This window comes from Arctopsyche grandis, chromosome 4 (genome assembly GCF_051622035.1).
Source record: "Arctopsyche grandis isolate Sample6627 chromosome 4, ASM5162203v2, whole genome shotgun sequence".
NCBI classification, from domain to species: Eukaryota; Metazoa; Arthropoda; class Insecta; order Trichoptera; family Hydropsychidae; genus Arctopsyche; species Arctopsyche grandis.
This window is the reverse complement of record NC_135358.1, coordinates 12,412,537-12,431,275: the sequence shown is the minus strand read 5'-3', so window position 1 is coordinate 12,431,275 and position 18,739 is coordinate 12,412,537. Positions and strand designations below refer to the sequence as shown.

The 18,739-nt window shown below is 35.2% G+C and overlaps 4 protein-coding genes across 12 annotated transcripts in view; 3 read left to right on the top strand and 1 right to left on the bottom strand.

Annotated features, from left to right (window-relative positions):
- LOC143910671 (uncharacterized) overlaps positions 1 to 648 on the top strand; it is a 62,884-nt gene extending 62,236 nt beyond the window's left edge. For both annotated transcript variants that reach the window (XR_013260499.1, XM_077429251.1), the window contains exon 4: positions 79 to 648. Coding sequence is in view for 1 of the 2 variants with exons in the window: in XM_077429251.1 (XP_077285377.1) it covers positions 79 to 241 (163 nt within the window). In the remaining variant the exon portion in view is untranslated. The remainder of the gene's footprint in view (positions 1 to 78) is intronic.
- The window catches only part of LOC143910667 (uncharacterized), a 384,446-nt gene that overhangs the window by 25,375 nt on the left and 340,332 nt on the right, over positions 1 to 18,739 (top strand). The window lies entirely within an intron of this gene.
- Fmr1 (synaptic functional regulator FMR1) lies at positions 741 to 9,452 on the bottom strand. 8 transcript variants are annotated; one of them, XM_077429242.1, is made up of 16 exons: positions 8,914 to 9,452; positions 6,984 to 7,036; positions 6,726 to 6,876; positions 6,421 to 6,587; positions 6,178 to 6,327; positions 6,007 to 6,096; positions 5,736 to 5,883; positions 5,521 to 5,664; positions 5,307 to 5,444; positions 5,019 to 5,220; positions 4,791 to 4,941; positions 4,593 to 4,713; positions 4,376 to 4,472; positions 3,459 to 3,575; positions 2,498 to 2,647; positions 741 to 2,421 (listed from the first exon to the last, which is right to left on the bottom strand). In XM_077429242.1, exons 1-16 carry the CDS (start codon positions 9,298 to 9,300, stop codon positions 2,414 to 2,416), a joined length of 2,274 nt encoding a protein of 757 aa, XP_077285368.1. In that variant the 5' UTR covers positions 9,301 to 9,452; the 3' UTR covers positions 741 to 2,413. The 8 variants fall into 8 exon arrangements, with proteins under 8 accessions (XP_077285368.1, XP_077285366.1, XP_077285369.1 ...); XM_077429240.1 differs by having other exon boundaries at positions 741 to 2,399; XM_077429243.1 differs by having other exon boundaries at positions 4,791 to 4,938.
- On the top strand, positions 12,845 to 17,549 carry Cnb (centriole duplication and spindle assembly protein centrobin). The gene is made up of 9 exons (XM_077429991.1): positions 12,845 to 14,254; positions 14,331 to 14,552; positions 14,623 to 14,877; positions 14,960 to 15,163; positions 15,245 to 15,471; positions 15,552 to 15,654; positions 15,739 to 15,871; positions 16,563 to 16,738; positions 16,809 to 17,549. Exons 1-9 carry the CDS (start codon positions 12,980 to 12,982, stop codon positions 17,016 to 17,018), a joined length of 2,805 nt encoding a protein of 934 aa, XP_077286117.1. The 5' UTR covers positions 12,845 to 12,979; the 3' UTR covers positions 17,019 to 17,549.

The window sequence follows — 18,739 nt, the reverse complement described above, 5'->3', positions numbered from 1 at the left end:
AACTACAAATCCTAACAATTACCATTGATTATTTAATCGATTGCAAAATTCCTAGACCAAAAGACGAAAACTTTTCAGATGTTCGACGTGCGACAGTTTGTATTTGTCATTGATGGCGTTGGAACATCATAAGGAAGAATTTCAACATTGGAGTGACGAGGAGGAGTACTGTTCGGTGGGGTATGACAGCGATTCGAGTGAAGACACTGCTCCGAGCGAAGACTGCGAAAGGCTCCTGTAAAGCAACGTTCTCAAGAAAATACAATCAGGCAGACCATTTACTATTACATATATATGTAAGACCAATATATCAGTCTTGTAAAACATAAAAATTAAATGTTCTGGCAACATGTTTCTCGTAATCAATTTTATTGCATGTATACATTTAAATATATAGGTCTAATAAAATAATATATGTAGCTAAATCCAAAACGAAGTACACGAGAACCGATCATTACGATCCATATATATGTATGTATGTAATAGAATGTACCTAATTTAAGTACTTATAAAAATCATTGTATGTGAAACATATCTAATCTCTTAAATGTATCAGTATATTAGATGATTTATAAAAATAATTTATTAGTAAGCAAATATTGTTTAAAATGAAACAAAGTTAAATAATAAAAATAGTATAAAACATGTAGTAGATATTTCATTTAAACATTTGACTAATGACTAGTGAAAATATGTATTGAGAGAAATGTGAAGGTAAGTGAAAAAAATGAAACAGCATAGTGAATTATGTACAGAAATCTTTATTTTATAGGAAATTACATTACCCCTAATACATAAATGCAGCAATGTTACGTCATTTTATATCGAGGTTTGTCTAATTTCCCATAATGAATACCAAAGGCCATTAGTATGGTTGTAAAATGAACGTTGGTCGAGATAAATTAGATGTTTAAAAGGTGGGCGGAACATCAACCCCCTCCCATCCCCCTTGACATAGAAACATAATTTACCTCGACAATCTTCACATATCGAAGGTGGGGACACGTTGCACACATTTTTGTTTAAGATTACATATTCTTGAAATACAAATCGTACTTTTTAATTCCATAAAAAAGCAGTTATAATAAAACTAGTTTTATATGTATTGCTTCATTAGTGACAAAATCTGGTTTGATATAAATTATTATTATTATGTATAAAATTAAAACACATTAAACCTGCATTACGTTTTGCGTAAAATAAAAAGGTTTTGCATAATAAAAAAAAAATGCACATGAATGCATTAAATTAGAGGTTCAGAATGTAACCAGGAAATGGTATGAAAATTACAAGACTTGAAATGAAAACAAAAAAAATATAACCGGTAAACAGGAGCAAAAGGAAAGATAGATCAGGCGAAAGCGAGTGAATCCAAAACAAACTCAACTAGTTAAATTCTCTTAATACAAGCACGAGTCAATTGTCAGATCTTATTGTATGACAGTAAAACATTGCAAACTGTACCGATAGACTAGAAAACTGTCGGTGAAAAGTGATAAATTCTAAATTACTGACCTGCCCAAATTATATAACATCACAATTGTAAATGCATTAGATAACACCAAAGAAATGAGTAAACACGAGTAAATAAAATATCAGGAGACTTTTTGAGAAAAACCACTCCTGAACAAATGAAATCCAAGTGATAAGGTTTATTAAAATTAAACTCGATGAGACTTAAAATTATACTATCAAACTTGAAACGTCCATGCTATTAATAATTTTGGCGTTTCAGCTTCAACTACATATAATGCATGTGGAAAATGTGTAAGTTTGCCAAATTGTTCAGTTGCTCAATTGCCGAGCAACATTTACATTACTTACTAAAAAAAGTTAGTACATCTCCTGCCGTTTTACTTTATATAAGTCGTCATATTAAAATTTGCAATTTACTTGTGTTAAATTTTGTCGTGAACACAAATAAATCACAAATCAAAAATTTTGCACCAGAAGTTGTTAAATATCAATAATAAAAAACCACTGTGTTAGAAATTGGTGCTGCGAATTTTACTCAAATAAGCGATGAGCTCTTAAACCATATGGTCATCTGCTCGTCATGACAAAAACATATTTAAAAATAAAAAAGTAAATTGCCTCCAAAACGGTGGATATTTATACTTTGATGTTAATAAAGTACTTAAAAGCAATATAGTTTGTCATTACACAAACAGTATTTTTAAATAAAAGAAAAATTCAAAATTCAATAAAACTACGATATATAACTTCCACAAATCGTAGAAAAAAAATAAGAGTGACCAAAATAATCTAAATCCTATGATGTAGTCTTCCCAAATGGGTTGATATCTTGTCGTCCGGACTCTAGTTTTAAGCTGTGCCATTCACAATAGCCTCTTTGCCTTTAGGAGCGCTGTCTTGCCGTTTGGTCTGAAGTCGTTGAACTGCAATGAAAACATTAAGGATCTAAATAAACAATACACAGACTATACAATCCAAACAAAGAATCCACTATATAACTATATATGACAAGAATACACACCTTTCGGCTTGTGTTCTCGTTGACTTTTAGTAATCTGTGGGTTTGTTCCTGGAGGATGTGATCCAGTACCGTCTTCTTTTGTTGATGAAGCCCATTGTATGGATTCATCAACAGCGCCCCAGCTTTCAGAAATCTCTCCATTCTTTACTCCTGTAACAAATTACAAAAATAAAGTTTCATTAAAAGACCCTAAATATAATATTAACAAGAATATCGATCTCTCAAGCTCATGATTTAAATAAAAAGAAAAGTATAATAATATAAATAAACATAGTACCAAAATTATACATCGATAATGAAATCACGGTGTGAAATACCAGCTCTAAGGAACGGTGACATGAAAAGAATATGGCGTTATTGTTCATTAGAGTGCAAGTTCTGTCACATCAGTCTTAGTGTGCAGATAATTATTTTTTATTGAAATCGAACTTTCCAGAAAGAACGAAAAAAATTAAGCATCAATTTTAAAATCAAATTGTTTTCAAAACCACTTATTAAAGATCAATGAAAGGAACATAAGTATATTTATGTATTTATATTAAATAGAAAATAAATAACACTAAATCTTAATGTCAAATTACTTCATAATTACATATAATAAAAGTTTATTTAATTGAAATAAAAATTATTGTCAGTAAAAGTAAAATTTGGTGCAATTAATTGTTAATGGGAGAATGATTGTTAATGTAATGATATAAACAGAATTATGATGATAAAAATGTAGATTTACAATATACATACATATGTGAAGAAAATTAACTAACCGAAGTGCAATGATAAAATAATTAGAAATAAAATAAAAAAAAGCAAAAGGAAGATAAAAAGCTTCACACAAAAAAAAATTTAATTAATAGTTGAAACAAATTAATTCAAATACATCAGCGGCGGAGAAATTATGCCGTTTCAAGTATGTTAGGCGTGTGATCCAATGTTGCGGTGATGATGCGATGCGTTGCTTTACCTTTATCCTCGGTAGATTCCTGTGGGGGCTTCTTGTGACGACGTCTCTTTGCTTGCTTGCCATCAGCTGGAGCCCCAGCAGCCCCAGCTCCCCTCACCTCCACCGATGATACGGACTCTGCATGCGTGCCCACAAACCATCAAACCACCATCAAAATGCCACACAACATACATACATAGGTTTTCGCTCATGAATACCATTACATTCCAAATATGTAATTGTTTAACAAAAATATTAAACAATAAACTCTCAATTACTTATTTGCACGCCTTACTTACGATGCAAGCCACTCAAATAGTGCTCACTCATATATAGAAAAAAATTGGCAGTCCCTAATAATTGAGAGTGTATCATCTTGTGAAGTTTGAAGAGGATCAATGCATAGCTAACTTAATTATTATTTTAATCCTTTCCCCGAATGAAAATGTAAAAAAAAAAAAAAAAAACATTTTTGTACAATAAATCTAAAATAAATGTCAGAAAAATAAAATCAATATTTCAAAATGAATATACATAAACTACTTCAAATACAATAATTCTAAATGGTTCCATGCTGAAAATGATGTGCGGTATACATATGTACATCAAATAACACTTATATGCATTTAAATCAGTGGCTAAATTTAGATATTGAACCAATTAGCAATATTGTCACAAGACGGATTAAACAACCCACCCGTGTACCAAACATCCCATGAGACAATATTGAGCTAAATATGAGCCAAACCGATCCAAACGTGTTAACTGATCTATGTATCTAGACAAAAATAATCAGGACAGTATCTTCAAACTATTATATTACACTATAGAATTTAGTCAAATATTAGAAGAACAAAATATGTGATCTTCACTTATAGAGTATTCAAGAAAATATATAAATTAACTACATCAAAAAGTAAAAGATCAATCGAACGCACCTCGGTCAGCACTGGATACATCATGACTATCAAGTACAGAGCTTTCATCGTCTGTCTGTCGGCGTCTGTCGTCACGGCGACCTGGTCTGCCACCAAACTGAAAATGTAAAAAAAAATTGCATTTCATTGATATTTACAATAAATACGCATTACATTTTAAATTGGCATTACAAAATACAGATTTAATGTGTCGAATTATAAAAAAAATGTAACAAACCTGCTCTCTGTGACCCCTTGGGCCACCATTTTCAATTCCACCAGAGGCGCCATTTGGGCCTCCTCTTCCACCTCCCGGTCGTTGATCCTCTCTATTTCTATGAGGGTTACTATCTCGAGATCTAAACGAATAGTCAAATTTTTAGATATAAAATCAAATTAAAAAAAATCCAACCAATACACTAATGTTAAAACTCACCTGTCTGTGCGAGCACCTCCACGTCCTCCACCACGTGCACCCCGATAGCCTCCGCTGCCGTGTATTGTGTAATGATGATGAGTTTGAGGTACTGATCCGCCGCCAGACCGCACCCGCTCATCCGATGTGTCTGGTGTTACTCGACGAGCTGCTAAAATGATATCACATTATCAATGAATAAATTTATATTGAAGAGCACTACATGTACACATTTAATGAGTGCCATACCCGTGTTATATCTCATAGCTGGCGCAGGTCTACCACGGCGGCCTCTTCCTTGATCATCAAGTCGACGAGGACCTCCGAAACCTGAACCAGATGAACTTCCAGGAGGACCAGAACCACCACCACCTCCGCTGCCGGTACTGCTAGATATTACGCGAAGTTGTTGATCAATTTCCTGTTTCTCTTGCCTAAGTTGTTCAACATCCTGGCAAAGGAAAAAATTAACGTATAAGTAAATTCGAAATCAGTAAATCCATGCACATACACCGAACAACCAAGTTTATGTTTTACCTTCAAGTGGGAAAGATAATATTCTAATAGAATTTTGGCATTTGCAATGCTCTCTATGGTGCCAACAAAGACAAAAGGAACATGGCCTTCTTCTCTGGGTATGGTAGGTTGAGGTTCATTATCGCCTTCTATTTTAACCTGGAAATAAATAAGAGAATTTAAGTACATAACTTTTTAAAATACACACTTAAATTGAATGTATTTATAAACTCACTCTCACAACCCCACTTTTGTCAACCATTTCTTGAATAGTTCGGCCATTTTTACCAATCACTTTTCCCACAAGGGCACGCGGTACTTGCATAGATTCCTCACTATATTCTAACATGGAACGTGCCCTCCTCACAGCTTCATCGCTCTAAAATAATAGAAAATCAGTAAGAATATTCTGCAAATGAAAAAATAAAATAAAATCATTCATTTTAATACCTCTCCACAGATCTTGAACGTGCAAGTATTCTCTTCCAGTTCAATATTAATAATACCGTCGACTTTTCGAGCTTGCTGAATGTTAGATCCGTGAGCACCGATTGCAAGACCCATTAACTCCTCGCGCACTGCAAACTCATCAGAATATCTAAAAATGAAAACACAAACCTTATCTAAAGAAATATTCATTTAAAAATTGCCGAGCGTATCCGTGTAACAAATCCAAAGAGTGATGCCACCAAATAGTACAACAAAAATTAGCGATATTTACCCGCCCTGTGTATGCTGCAGTTTAGTCGACTCAAGCTGCCTCGCCGCCTCCTCTGTGCGTTTTAGCAATAATGCTTTTTGTTGCAGATTTCTATAAGAAAAGTAAAAAGTTTGAAACTAAACATGAAATTTATAATATAGCAATGAGTAGTGAGTTGAACTGAAATCGTACCGGAAGTACATTTCTTGCAGCATATCGGCTATCTGTTTTGTAGCTTTATTACGCGAGATAACTGACAGTGCATTTTTTTCTGGAACATAACGACAGATGGCAGCACATATTGCCTTCTGAAAGTCTTTGTGGGCATTTTCGACCTTTGCGCTGAAACAATAAGTTTATTACACAACATGAGAATAGAAAGTACACAGAATAAGAACCAATAACAATTGAACCATAATGTAATATGACACTTACTAGTCTTTCAGATCGTCTGGAACCGCTATCTCGAACTTTACAAATGTATTGACGTCAATCGGTTGATGGTTCGAGCGTTTAGGTCGGAGCCTCTCTATAGATACAATTTCTGTATAAGGGCTATCCAAGCCAATATACTCTAATACTAAGAATTCGCCCCTTATCATCTAAACAAAATTATGAACGTGAAAAAATTCAATTAAACTAATACATACACGAGATAAATTTATTCGTTTGTTCTAGATGTATCAAGAATAAATTATGTTTTGCTAACTAAAAATAAATCAATACAACTTTCGAAATACCTGAATCTTTGCGGTCCACCAACCGCAATCTTCTCGAGCATTCGCACGGGAGTAAACTTCGATCTCCTGATTTTCAATAAAATCAGTTAGTGACGTCTCCTTTGGTGGAAGGAAGACTTGTGAGAACGGAAACTTCGTCTCCGGACTCCAACTACAACATTTAAATATAAACCATAAAAATAGGCACATCTAAAGAGAGTACAACATTGATATTCAAAGTTCAAAAAAATGTTAATGCATAACATCATATATACTAACTCATTCTCGAACGCCACCATCACCTCAGCATCAAGAATGTCAGTGACATGTGCCTGAAAATAGCACATATTTAAAAAATATTAGTTAAATTTGATTCATCACTATTAAATTTAACGATAATTAAAAAAAACCATAACAATTACTACAAAAATAATTAAATTTGACATAATTTAAGATACGTATACAAATTCGTCTAGATGTAAATATACATATCAACTATACATATAAGCGAGTGATTGAAGTATCTTCATTCAATATTCATAATATCAATACGAGAGGTTTGTATACTTTCGTATCATTTAGTGTGTTCTCAAAAGTACACACAAATGATAAATATTAATGAAGAATGATTGGCATCAAATACCGTATAACTGAAAATAACCAGAGAGGACAGCAGTATGAATGTAATCACACAAAAAAAAAACACAGGTCAACATCCACTACTGGATGAAGGCCACTTCGACACGCTTTCATTCATCTCTGTTTTGCGCAACTCTCATCCATCTCACCCCACACATTTTCTAATTCCGTCCACCCATTTTCCTTGTGGCCTTCCTTTCGCCATTTTACATTCTCTTGGGTACCATTCCTGCACTTCTTTGTCCATTCCTCTAGCCGTGTGATCAAACCATTATTATTTCGATTCCTTCACTCTTTCCCCTATATCCACTACCCTTGTAATACCTACGATTTGTTATCTATCTAACCTCTTTAAGCTGTGTATACAGCGATTCATGTTTCTTTAAATGCATTCGACTTAATATGATCATAAACACATTTTACCAATAATTTACCAGATTGTTTTGCGAAAGAACTGAGAACGATTAAAATAAAATTATTGGTGCAAAAATTAGTACTTTGTATAATTGTTTGGGCGATTAGCAAAATGTAACGTATATAGTTAGATGCATCAATCGATGATGAAAATCCATACGAAAACATATTAGAATTCAAAACGACAATTTATTATATCTTCAATATATAACATTGCTATCATTTTTTAATGTACTTTTAAAAACGAAGGTACATTGAAAATCGTAGAAGATACGATCGGCACCACCTCGGTAAACCTTATACAGACCCTTTTTCATCATCTCACATAATTTGTATTATCGTTCAGATCTAGAATAGCTCGATGAGATTCAACGATCTGCACATATTGCATAGTCGTCGATTAGAACTATCGTTCAGGTTTACAATTGTTCGATCACTCGCTCTGGAGACGGAGAGAGAGACCGGCGGGGCCCGGAGGCCGATCCGACTCGATTCGAACGAATCGAGGCCCCCGTGAGAGAATCTAGCTATTCGTGCATCATACGTTCATCACACTGTTGAGAAAATTCAAAAAGCTGAAATCTGCATAAAAAACATGGCGAATTCGTCGTCGCAAAACAATCGAACGATTAAATCGAAAACAAAAATGTTGACGAATCGAAGTTCGAGAAGGAAGAAAAAAAAAGTTGGCAGCCCTGCGAGCTGATCTGCACGCGCTGATCCGAGACGCGAGTGCAGCTATGCTCGGAATTCGAGACGCTACGACGAGCGACGCAGGGAGGGGGGGGGGGAGGTTGCGGGTGAGTCGCCGGTCGGAGTCTCGAGGCGTCAGAGGGGGTGCGGGCGGGGGGCGCGGCGGACGTAACGCCGGTCGGCACACGAATGTAGATGCGAATGCGTGGGCGATATAGCGTAGACACGGACACCCGGCGAGGGGAACGGCGCCCCTGGAGCCGGCGTCCGGGTTCGGGGTCGGGGTCGGGTTCGGGTTCGGGCCGTTTCGCCCGCATGCGGTTCGATAGCGGCGCGTGGCGCAGGGCGAGGGGGGCGGGGGCGGGTGCGGCCGGCGGGGGTGCGAATCGCCGCAAGGACGTGTGCGAGGGGAGCGACGCGGGGTGGGGTGGGGTGGGGTGGGGTGGGGCGGGGCGGGGTGTACCTTGTAGTAGGCGCCGTTGTCGCCGTAGACCTCGACCGCGAGCTCCTCCATGTTGGTCGGCGGCGGGCGCAAATCGGCGTTGGCGTTTGCGCCGGCGATGGCGCTAGAGTTGGCGGAGATGGAGGCGGCCGTGGCGGAGACGTTGGCCGCGGCCGAGGCCGTGACGTTGGCCGTGGCGGTGGCGGTGGCACCCGAGTTGGCGCCGGAGCTGGCGTTGGCGTTGGCGTTGGCGTTGGGCAGCTTGATGGTGGCGACGGAGGAGAGAGTCGCGACGGGCGACGCAGGGGCGGGCGGCGCGGGCGCGGGCGCGGGCGCGGGAGCGGGAGCGGGAGCGGCAGGGGCGGCCGCGGCCACACCACCGCCGCACACCGCCATGACCGCCGACATACCGACACTGGCCACACACGAGTAGCGAACGCGAGCGCGGGCCCAGCCGCACCAATAACACCGTTTCCGCTAAACTAAATATACCGACCGATGAGATCGCGATCGAAGCGCGCAGACCTTCGACTGCGATTCTCGAACGCCGTTTGCGATTCACACTCGGATCCGATCGAATATTTCACATTTTGTCGTAAAAAAAAAATAATTTTCTAATTCGAAATCCGCCGACCAAAATGCGCCTCGGCTCGAATAAACGCCAAAAATACTATTTCCACCGTCCATTAATATCGTTCTTGATTTTTTTCTTCGGAAAATTTAAACTCGAATTTAATTCACGCGCAACGAAGACATTTGTCTGCTGAACATATTTCAAAGTAACGAGTCTATCCATAATTACGGTCGAAAATAGGAAGGCAAAGATCGAAAATCGAAAGATCAAAAAAAAGGTGCATGGTAAACGGTACATACTCACTTAATTTGCGCGAGCAGGATACAACAGGAACAAGAGGAACAGGCTTTTCCTCCCGTATTAATGTGCGCGCGCAGAATACGGGAGGAAAAGCCTGTTTCTCTTGTTCCTGTTGTATCCTGCTCGCGCAAATTAAGTGAGTATGTACCGTTTACCATGCACTCTTTTTTTTTATCTTTCGACTTAAGATCTTTCGATTTTCGATCTTTGCCTTCCGATATTTGCGTTTTCGGTAATTTCACATTCCGGCTCGTGACGTAGACCCCCATAATTAAAGTAGAAACTGCAGCCGTTGCGTCCGACTCCGTTTTTATTTTATGATTCGAATCCGACTCCAAATTGAACGATTTTAGTAAGATCGACTTTTCTGCCAACGTATAAAATTGTTAATAATAAAAATCATAGCGATATCCAAAATATAAAAAATAAAGGAATTAAAAAAAATCACTAAAAATTGACATGTTACACAATTAATTGAATTATTGGTAATAAAATAGGTATAAATAAATAGCAAGGACATTCATACACAAATAAATCAATGCAAAAATGAGAATAAAAATCAGAATTCAAAAAATAAAGTGTGGGGCGGAGGAAGCAATTGGTTTTGGCCATGACACATTAAAATACGTGTAATTCAAAGATTTTATTTTAATTCATGATTTCCATAAGAAATGATTAAATTTCAATTTATTAATAGAATCTAAGTTGACTATTTCGACAGTTCTAGTAAAAACTTAATTTTCAAACCACCAACTTTCGTTTTTAATTGAACAAAAACACCTTCGATAAATGCTTTCCTTTAGCCCGTTTTCGATTTTGATACGTTACCTAACCACCTATTTATCACCACTATCCGATCGATTGTGAATCTAAATTTGAAAATAATTGATATATTATTACAGTAATAATTATTATAAAAACATATTAAACTTATTTATCGATAATTTGTTAAAATTAATTTTCCTTACATACAATTACTGACGAATGTCGTCGTGAAAAAAGTATAAGCGGTATGATCGATAAACGTAAAAGCTTTAACTATACATTACGACTACAATGTTATTTAAATTTAAATAATTGCCGTTCTTTCATCGGTCAAAGTGAAAATGGGGAAAAAATATAAGCCACATTTTTTTATTTAAATCACAAGATTTTTAAAAGTATGAAAAAAAACAAATATCATATAGGGATATAGCAAAACTTATAATATCCCGAATCGAGATCAATGATTTATTTATCTATAAAATAAAAGTCACACAATTGAATTATCACGTTCTTGTACGAGCATGCGAGCCAACCTTGCCTGAATTATATTCGTTTACATAAGGGCAAAGACACTACCAACTCACTCCAAATAAACAACCTCGAGTCCGTAGGAACCCCCGAGAACATGATCCCATCATACAGCTATGCACTAACCAAACCTTGAGGTACAGCTACACAAAGAATAACCTCGAGCGCGTATGAACTCTCATGATGCATGATGACGTCATAAAAAGTGTTCAACTGCATTTTTCGTAAAATGCACTGTTTGACAATATACCTACGTTGCGATTATTTGAAAAAAAAAATTCCAGCTAATTTACAGCTTGGAAACATATTGATTTGAGTTTGTTAAAATGACTATCCGCTTTAAGGCGTTATTTTACCTAGAAGATGTCACGTAGTTATTTAGTACTTTTTACGAAAAATGCAGTTGGACACTTACTGGTATGACGACGATATATTCAAACAACTTACAATTTTACAAAAAAAATTACTTCGATAATGAAAATACAGTCTTTGAATATAATAAGATTATTGGCCACCGATTGATGGAGTTTTTGGGTGCCAGATGTTCTGTGATTGAGATTTTAGTGACGTGCGTGAGATAGCTTTTTGCGGAATAATCATGGAACCGATGTATATGGTAAACGTTCTACATCCTACATGTGAATCGCTACCAGGATAACCGCCGCTACGAAAATCGCTCGGGTCTCTTGTCGAACAGGAAAATTGCCCAAATATTGCTCAACATATGACTTTTTTACGAGATTTTTATTATTATCAAATCTAAAATTACGTTACGGACTCGTATGTTCGTATCAACATGCGTAGTTCACATGTCTAATCGATAATAATAAAAATCTCATAAAAAAAGCATTTGCTGAGCAATATTTGGTTTCGTAGCGGCGGTTATCTAGATAGCGATTCACATTTGAGATGTAATCACCGAACCGATTTATATATGTATATGTAGTTACATTTCATTGAAAATTTAAGAAATGAATATTTTTTCATGAAACGTTTTATTGAAAACCAATATAATTTTTAAATAAAATAAACGAGATAAATATGTATGTATGTAGATGTGAGCAGGGTTCGGTGATTACTAGTCAAATGTGAACCGGTCACAGGACAACCGGTCGCTTTAGGTCGGTCACATGTGATCACCCGTCACCATAGATATATAATACACATAGATGGGCCCTGACGTGTGATTTTGGTCGGAGATCTTGTCGTTACTAACTGAGGGGTGCGGGGGGTTTAACTAGCGGGGAAGTTGGAAAAAAAAGGTTTTTTTCCCTACGACGCAGCGGTCGGCGTTTTTTTCACTTCCCCGCTAGTTAAACCCCCCGCACCCCTCAGTTAGTGACGACAAGATCTACGCATATCTATCGACAAGATCTCCGCAATCGACCTTTAGAAGCTAACTAACTACTGAGAGAAAGTGTGCATGCGCCATGTATTTTGCATGCGCCAAAAGAGAGACCAGTATAAAGCGTGAGGGCGGATCTATGTATTATACATCTATGCCCGTCACACTAAAACTGGTCACGAGAAAACTGGTCACACCCTAAATCTGGTCACGAGAAAACTGGTCACACCCGAAAATTGGTCACACCCAAAAATTAAAAATTGGTCGAATTTTTGGGTGTGACCAGTTTTAGTGTGACGGGTGATCACGTGTGACCGATCTAGAGTGACCGGTTGTCCTGTGACTGTTTCACATATGACTAGTAGTCCGTTTACCGTGAGCAGATAGCTGATTACTGAATGTAAAAAAATCGAATCGTTTCGATCATAAACATTGACGTTACGGCCAAAAACAGTTGAAACAACTGCGGTTTGTTGTGTTTGTCGGGTAAAGAGCCGGCGGTATTTAGGTAGTGATGAAAGTTCTCATTTTATTTTAGCAATCATGCGTTATGATTGCGGTTTGATATCGTTGTGATGTCAGGTTCTGAGGGCGCTGACACGGACGCCCTGTTGCGGATACCTCCCGGCTTATTCCTACCGGAAACCACCGACACAGACACGGACATTGACGTGCCGCATCCAGCCACGCAAAATCACGTCAAACATCTCTCGCGAGCCGTGCAATCTCTGCAAGACCGACTGAAACATTTGGAGAACGTATCTTTATCAGACTCGCTTTTGACTCCGAGCGAACCGTTCTCTTCGAACAACTCTCCGACTAAACGCCTATCAAACGTATACTCGACTCCTAGTAAAACCAAAACGAATTCGTTCAAGTCCTTCACCTTACCTAAGAGCAAACATAGATATCCACACTCGGCTAAAATTCATAACGGCAGGTTCAATACGGTTCAACGTAGACTAAATCTTCCACATCTGGCCGTAAGAGAGAAAGTTTCATTTAGTGATATTGAGATTTTATCTGAAACTGATTCGACATATTCTGCTGATCTTTCCAATATGGATTCAAACAATAGTAACATAGTAGACTCTCCCGATAAGTGTTTAGATAAGTTTGTGTTAAATGAAGTTGATACCTTTTTAAGCGATGTCAGTAGGTTTGAATTGACTGGAATTGGTTGTACAAACGATTTCAAAACAAATCCTAACAACTCAATGGGGAATAATAGCTTCAATCAAAACAAAAAACATATCGATACAGTGCTATCCAAATACATATACCTTACAAATAGTAATGCTGAAAAAGAATGCATTCCTAACGTGCAAACAGTTAGTAAGATACTTAATTTAGGCGAATCAAAGAACTCTGTTCCCAATTATGGTGCTGGAATGAGAGATATAATGTATCCTGATCGCGCCTCTAAAGTTGAATTTGATGAAAGACGAATAGAAGCGGTTTTAATGCCTCGAGATAACACATCCGATGGGTTCAAAAAATTATCGGCCAGTAAAGTGCCTGGTAATAATGAGATTTTCGAATCCCCGCTAAAGAAAGGCAGTGTAATCAATATTGAAAGTTGTGCGAAAAGTAAATCGATAACATCGTTGCCATACGAGAGAAGTACGATTACTAGCTACGGTTCAATGCACGACGTTAAAGATTCACCGAAATATAAGAAATGTGATATTGAAGATGCTGCCCATTTGCCTAATCAGACTAATTCTGTTTGTTCTGAAATAAATTTGCCCAGTCTCTCTAAAATGTGGAACGATTCAAATGAATATAAACAGGTTGTCGATGGCAAAGTTAATTTTGAAAAGTTTGAAGAGGAGAAACTTCGCAGAGAGGTTTTTTATTTTCGTATGATGATTATTATATTCTATTGAATTTTTATAAAATGAAATTTTATGATTTGCATTTCAGCACTGTGAGAATGTGATACAGCAGTTACAGAGAAAAATTTTGGAGCAGCAACAAAAGCTTGCAGTCGCAGTGCAAATAGATTCGGACAAAGATGAAGCAATTTCTAAATTACAAAATGCACGTATTGAAGTTTCTCAAAAGTTATACAAAACGGAAGACCAAATTTCAACCATGCAATCACAATTATCAGCATGTCGAATTTGTAACTCAGATCTAACGAAAGTAGGCGCTTTAGTTACGCATTTATATTTTTTATTCAAAATTGTTGTTATTGAATATTTATGTTTTGTAGAAAATACATGAAAATGAAGAAGAAATTGTTAAGTATATGACATTAATTCATGAATATGAAGACAAATTGAGGGTCACAATCGAAAATTGTGAAATTGAAAAAGATACACTGAACAAAGAAATCGAGGTTTATAAATGTACCATAGCTGAAAAAGAAGGCAGTTTAGCTGACCTAAAAGAATCTTCAGAATTGATAATTCGATTGAATAAGCAATTGACAGAGAACATGACTTTGGCTCAAGATAATTTAGAAAAAGTGATTTATTTGATTGTAATACTTATTTGAAAGCCATACTATAACATCACATTGAAAATAATAGTGTAATAATTTTTTGTAGATAAATTTAGAAAACAAAGAAATAAAGGAGCAATTAGTAGTTTTACAAAAATCACACACATTTCTTGAAGACGAATTATGTATAATAAAAAGTGATAAAACTGATCTATTAACCAGGATAGCTGAAGAAAAAAATCGAAATTCACATTTAGATAGTCAAAAAAATAATTTGCAAAACAGTCTAGATGCCACATATAAAAAAATTGTATATAAATGATCTTTTGATTGTCAAATATGTATGGCTGTGTGCAGTTATAAGTCTAATTCATTGTATTATTATTTCTAGAGGACGTTAGAAAATGAATTTGCGAATTTTAAAACATCATCAGAATTACAGAAAGGCGAAATGAAAACTCACTATCAAAAGCAAATGGAAACGATTGTAATGGAAAAATTGAGTGAGTTCCAGAAACAGCTTCAATCGGCTGAAAATTTTATGACAAACGAAATTCAATCTAAAGAGAAAGATATAGCTTTACAGTTTGCGAGACACCTTCAAAAGGTGGAAGATAGGTAAAATTTATCTTGGGAAGACATGTCCTGGACAGTTTTACATTATGTTAAATTTTTTTTTCGTGTTTTATTTTTCATAGGCATCAACTAGAAGTGAACATATTAGAAGAAAAACACAGAGAAGAGATAAAATTTCATAAGGTTCAGTTAAATAAATCAAAACAAACGATTCAGCTTTTACAAGTACATAATTTCATATTATAATAAAGCATTTTTTGTTTCTTGTGTATTTGTTTTTTAATTTATTCAATAATTTGGAAACTTTAGGATAAATTGACGTCATATAAATCTAAGCGTGGAGAAATGGCAGCTCAATTACACAGTGTTATGGAAAATCAGTGGCAAGAGGCTTTAAAAATTCTCACAAATGAATCAGTCAATGTTCCTCATATCCCCACAGGTAAAAAAAATATTTATTTGCCTTATGTAACACACTAACCCTTTTAATTCCAAGCTATTTTGCGAGGTCTATGCGAAGAATCCCAAGGCATTTTTTTGAAAAAAGGGATAGTTTTTATTTTATTATTTATCTCGGCTAATATTCGATTCTTGGTATTACTTTTTTTTGTGTTGTCATCTTCATGATGTATAGTGTAATAAGTAATATTTATATAAAGGTTGTAAAAGCAAGTAAATGAAAATAAAAGTTAATGAATAGAAAAATTGAGCTATCAAAATAGTAATTTTTGAATTTGAATGTTGAACGACTTTTGAAATAATACTGAATATTATTTGTAAATACGAAGGACAAAGAAGGTCTAAAGTTCTAAAAATAAACTTTATTTATCCTCCAAGCCGCCTGTGGGCCGGTCCCTTGCTTCTTCGGACATACAATATAATACTTGAAATCTGATAAATAAAAAGCTATGCAGTAAAGCATAGCTTTAAATTTAACAATTTTCGCCGATAGTAAATAAAAAAAAAATATATAGTTTCAAAATATGTTCGAAAACAGGGGCCGATAAATAAACCCCTAGGATTCTTCACATGTACCAGTGGGGCTCCTTGGGATTAAAAGAGTTAATTGGTTCATTAAATAAATTTATACTTTTAATAAATTGAAGAACCAATCTGACCAATATATTTTTTAGAGGCAAAATGCTTATTGAATAGTAATGGTCGATCATTTGATGGTATGCAACACCTAATGGAAATCCAAAATAGTAATGAAAGTAAAGAAACTCAAAATTATTCCCGTAGTTCAAATAAAAACAATAATCAAGAATTGAAGTTAACCGAGGAACAACTTCAACACTATATTAAATTGGTATGTGTAAGCTTAATTTGTAAGTCTGAGCCATTTGTATATTTTTTATTATTTCAATTTTTATTTTCAGTTATTACAAAAAGTTCCGGGTGTACCTGATTTGCCCGATACAAAAGAAACATCTGAACAATCAAAAACTGTTGCTGGAAAACAAAAACTTTCGAATGCCTACTCTGATAAAAATTTAACTGATTTTGAATATCCCACTAGCGATAGAAACATTGAGAACACTGAAAGGAAATCGGATAAATATTCACGCTCTAAACCTCCATGGAAATGACGATGTTAACAACATGCAGGCTCCCTAGCATGTTGTTTTTGTCTAATTCAAATATATGATAAATAAATGTACAAAAATTATTGATTTAATGTAACATGTAGTAGTGTGTATTTATAAAAAATTTTCATATATATTGTAAGTAAAATATTTTTTAAGAATTTTAACACTTTTAATCCCCATACAACCATTTCGTGATGAACATCATTTTTCAAAATTGCATATTTTCGTATCAATATGAAAATATGCTGTGTTCGCTTTGTTTATTATTTTTTAATATTCAAAATTGATTTTTTGTCCAAAACTATCCATTTCTGGAATAATCAGTGTTTGTAAAAATCATGTACGGAATAATCAATGTTCAGAAAAGTTGTGTACGGGAAAATTTGTCCGGAAACACCTGTACAGAAAAAACGTGGAATCGATTGAATTGAAAAAAGGAGCAAAATTTATTTAAGCTCCAATCACAAATTTCTTTAATGTATAAAGAAACTAATCAAAATCTCAAAAATACCAATTGAAATAAATGATGATAAAATAACAAAGTATTACATTTCTTTTCAATATATGAGCCGTTATATTCAGTCTATATGTATTTTAAATTGGCCTAAGTCTACTTTTCTTCATTTCGAGTAATATCTCGTAAAACATTAAATATGTTTTAAGTTTTAGAATATTAAAAAATACTAGTGACCAGTAATAAGTTTATTCTGCCTTTCTGAGATTCTGGACATTAAAAGTAGTGATTACAATATGTAACTTAAGTCAAATGTTTTTGAAACTGAAAATTCGACTTCCGCCACTTTAAATATAATGGCTCATATGTTCATATAATATTAAATTTCACAAAACGAAAGAAGCTAAGTATGATTACATAGATAATAAAAAAGTACAGTCATCGAGTATAATAAAGTTATTGACCACTCAGATTTTATAGTTGAAAAAATAACGAATATGCCAAGGATAGAGAACTCGTTGACTATTAATTGATACTGATATATTAATTTGAAATCAATCGGGGTCTACGTGACGAGCCAGAATGTTAAATTACAGAAAACACAAATATCGGAAGGCAAAGATCGAAAGATAAAAAAAAAGGGTGCATGGTAAACGGTACATACTCACTTAATTTGCGCGAGCAGGGTACAACAGGAACAAGAGGAACAGGCTTTTCCTCCCGTATTCTGCGCGCGCACATTGATTTTTATATTTTTTGTTTTTAGCTATTACGAAAGGTGTACGGGTGTACCTGATACAAAAGAGTCATCCGAACAATTAAAAACTGCTGTTGGAAAAACAAAACTTTCCAATGCCTAATCTGATAAAAAAATAACTGATTTTGAATATCTCATTAAAGCAGATAAATATTCACGATTTAAACCTCCATGAAATTTTAAAAACATACAGGTTCAAAGCAATTAAAAAATATGAATAATAAATGTACAAAAAAATATTGATTTAATGTAGCATGTAGTAGTGTGTAGTATAAAATATAAAAAATGTTTTTTAAGAATTTCAGTCAAACATTTTAGTCCCCATACAACCATTTCTAGATGAGCAACATTCATAACTACATATATATTTTTGTATCAATATGAAATTATGCCGTTTTCACCTTGTTTTTTGATGACTACATTTTTCACCTAGAAATATGCATATGTATTCCGAATTGAATGTAAAAGTAACAAATAAAATAGAAAAGATTTTGAATATATTTTTATTCA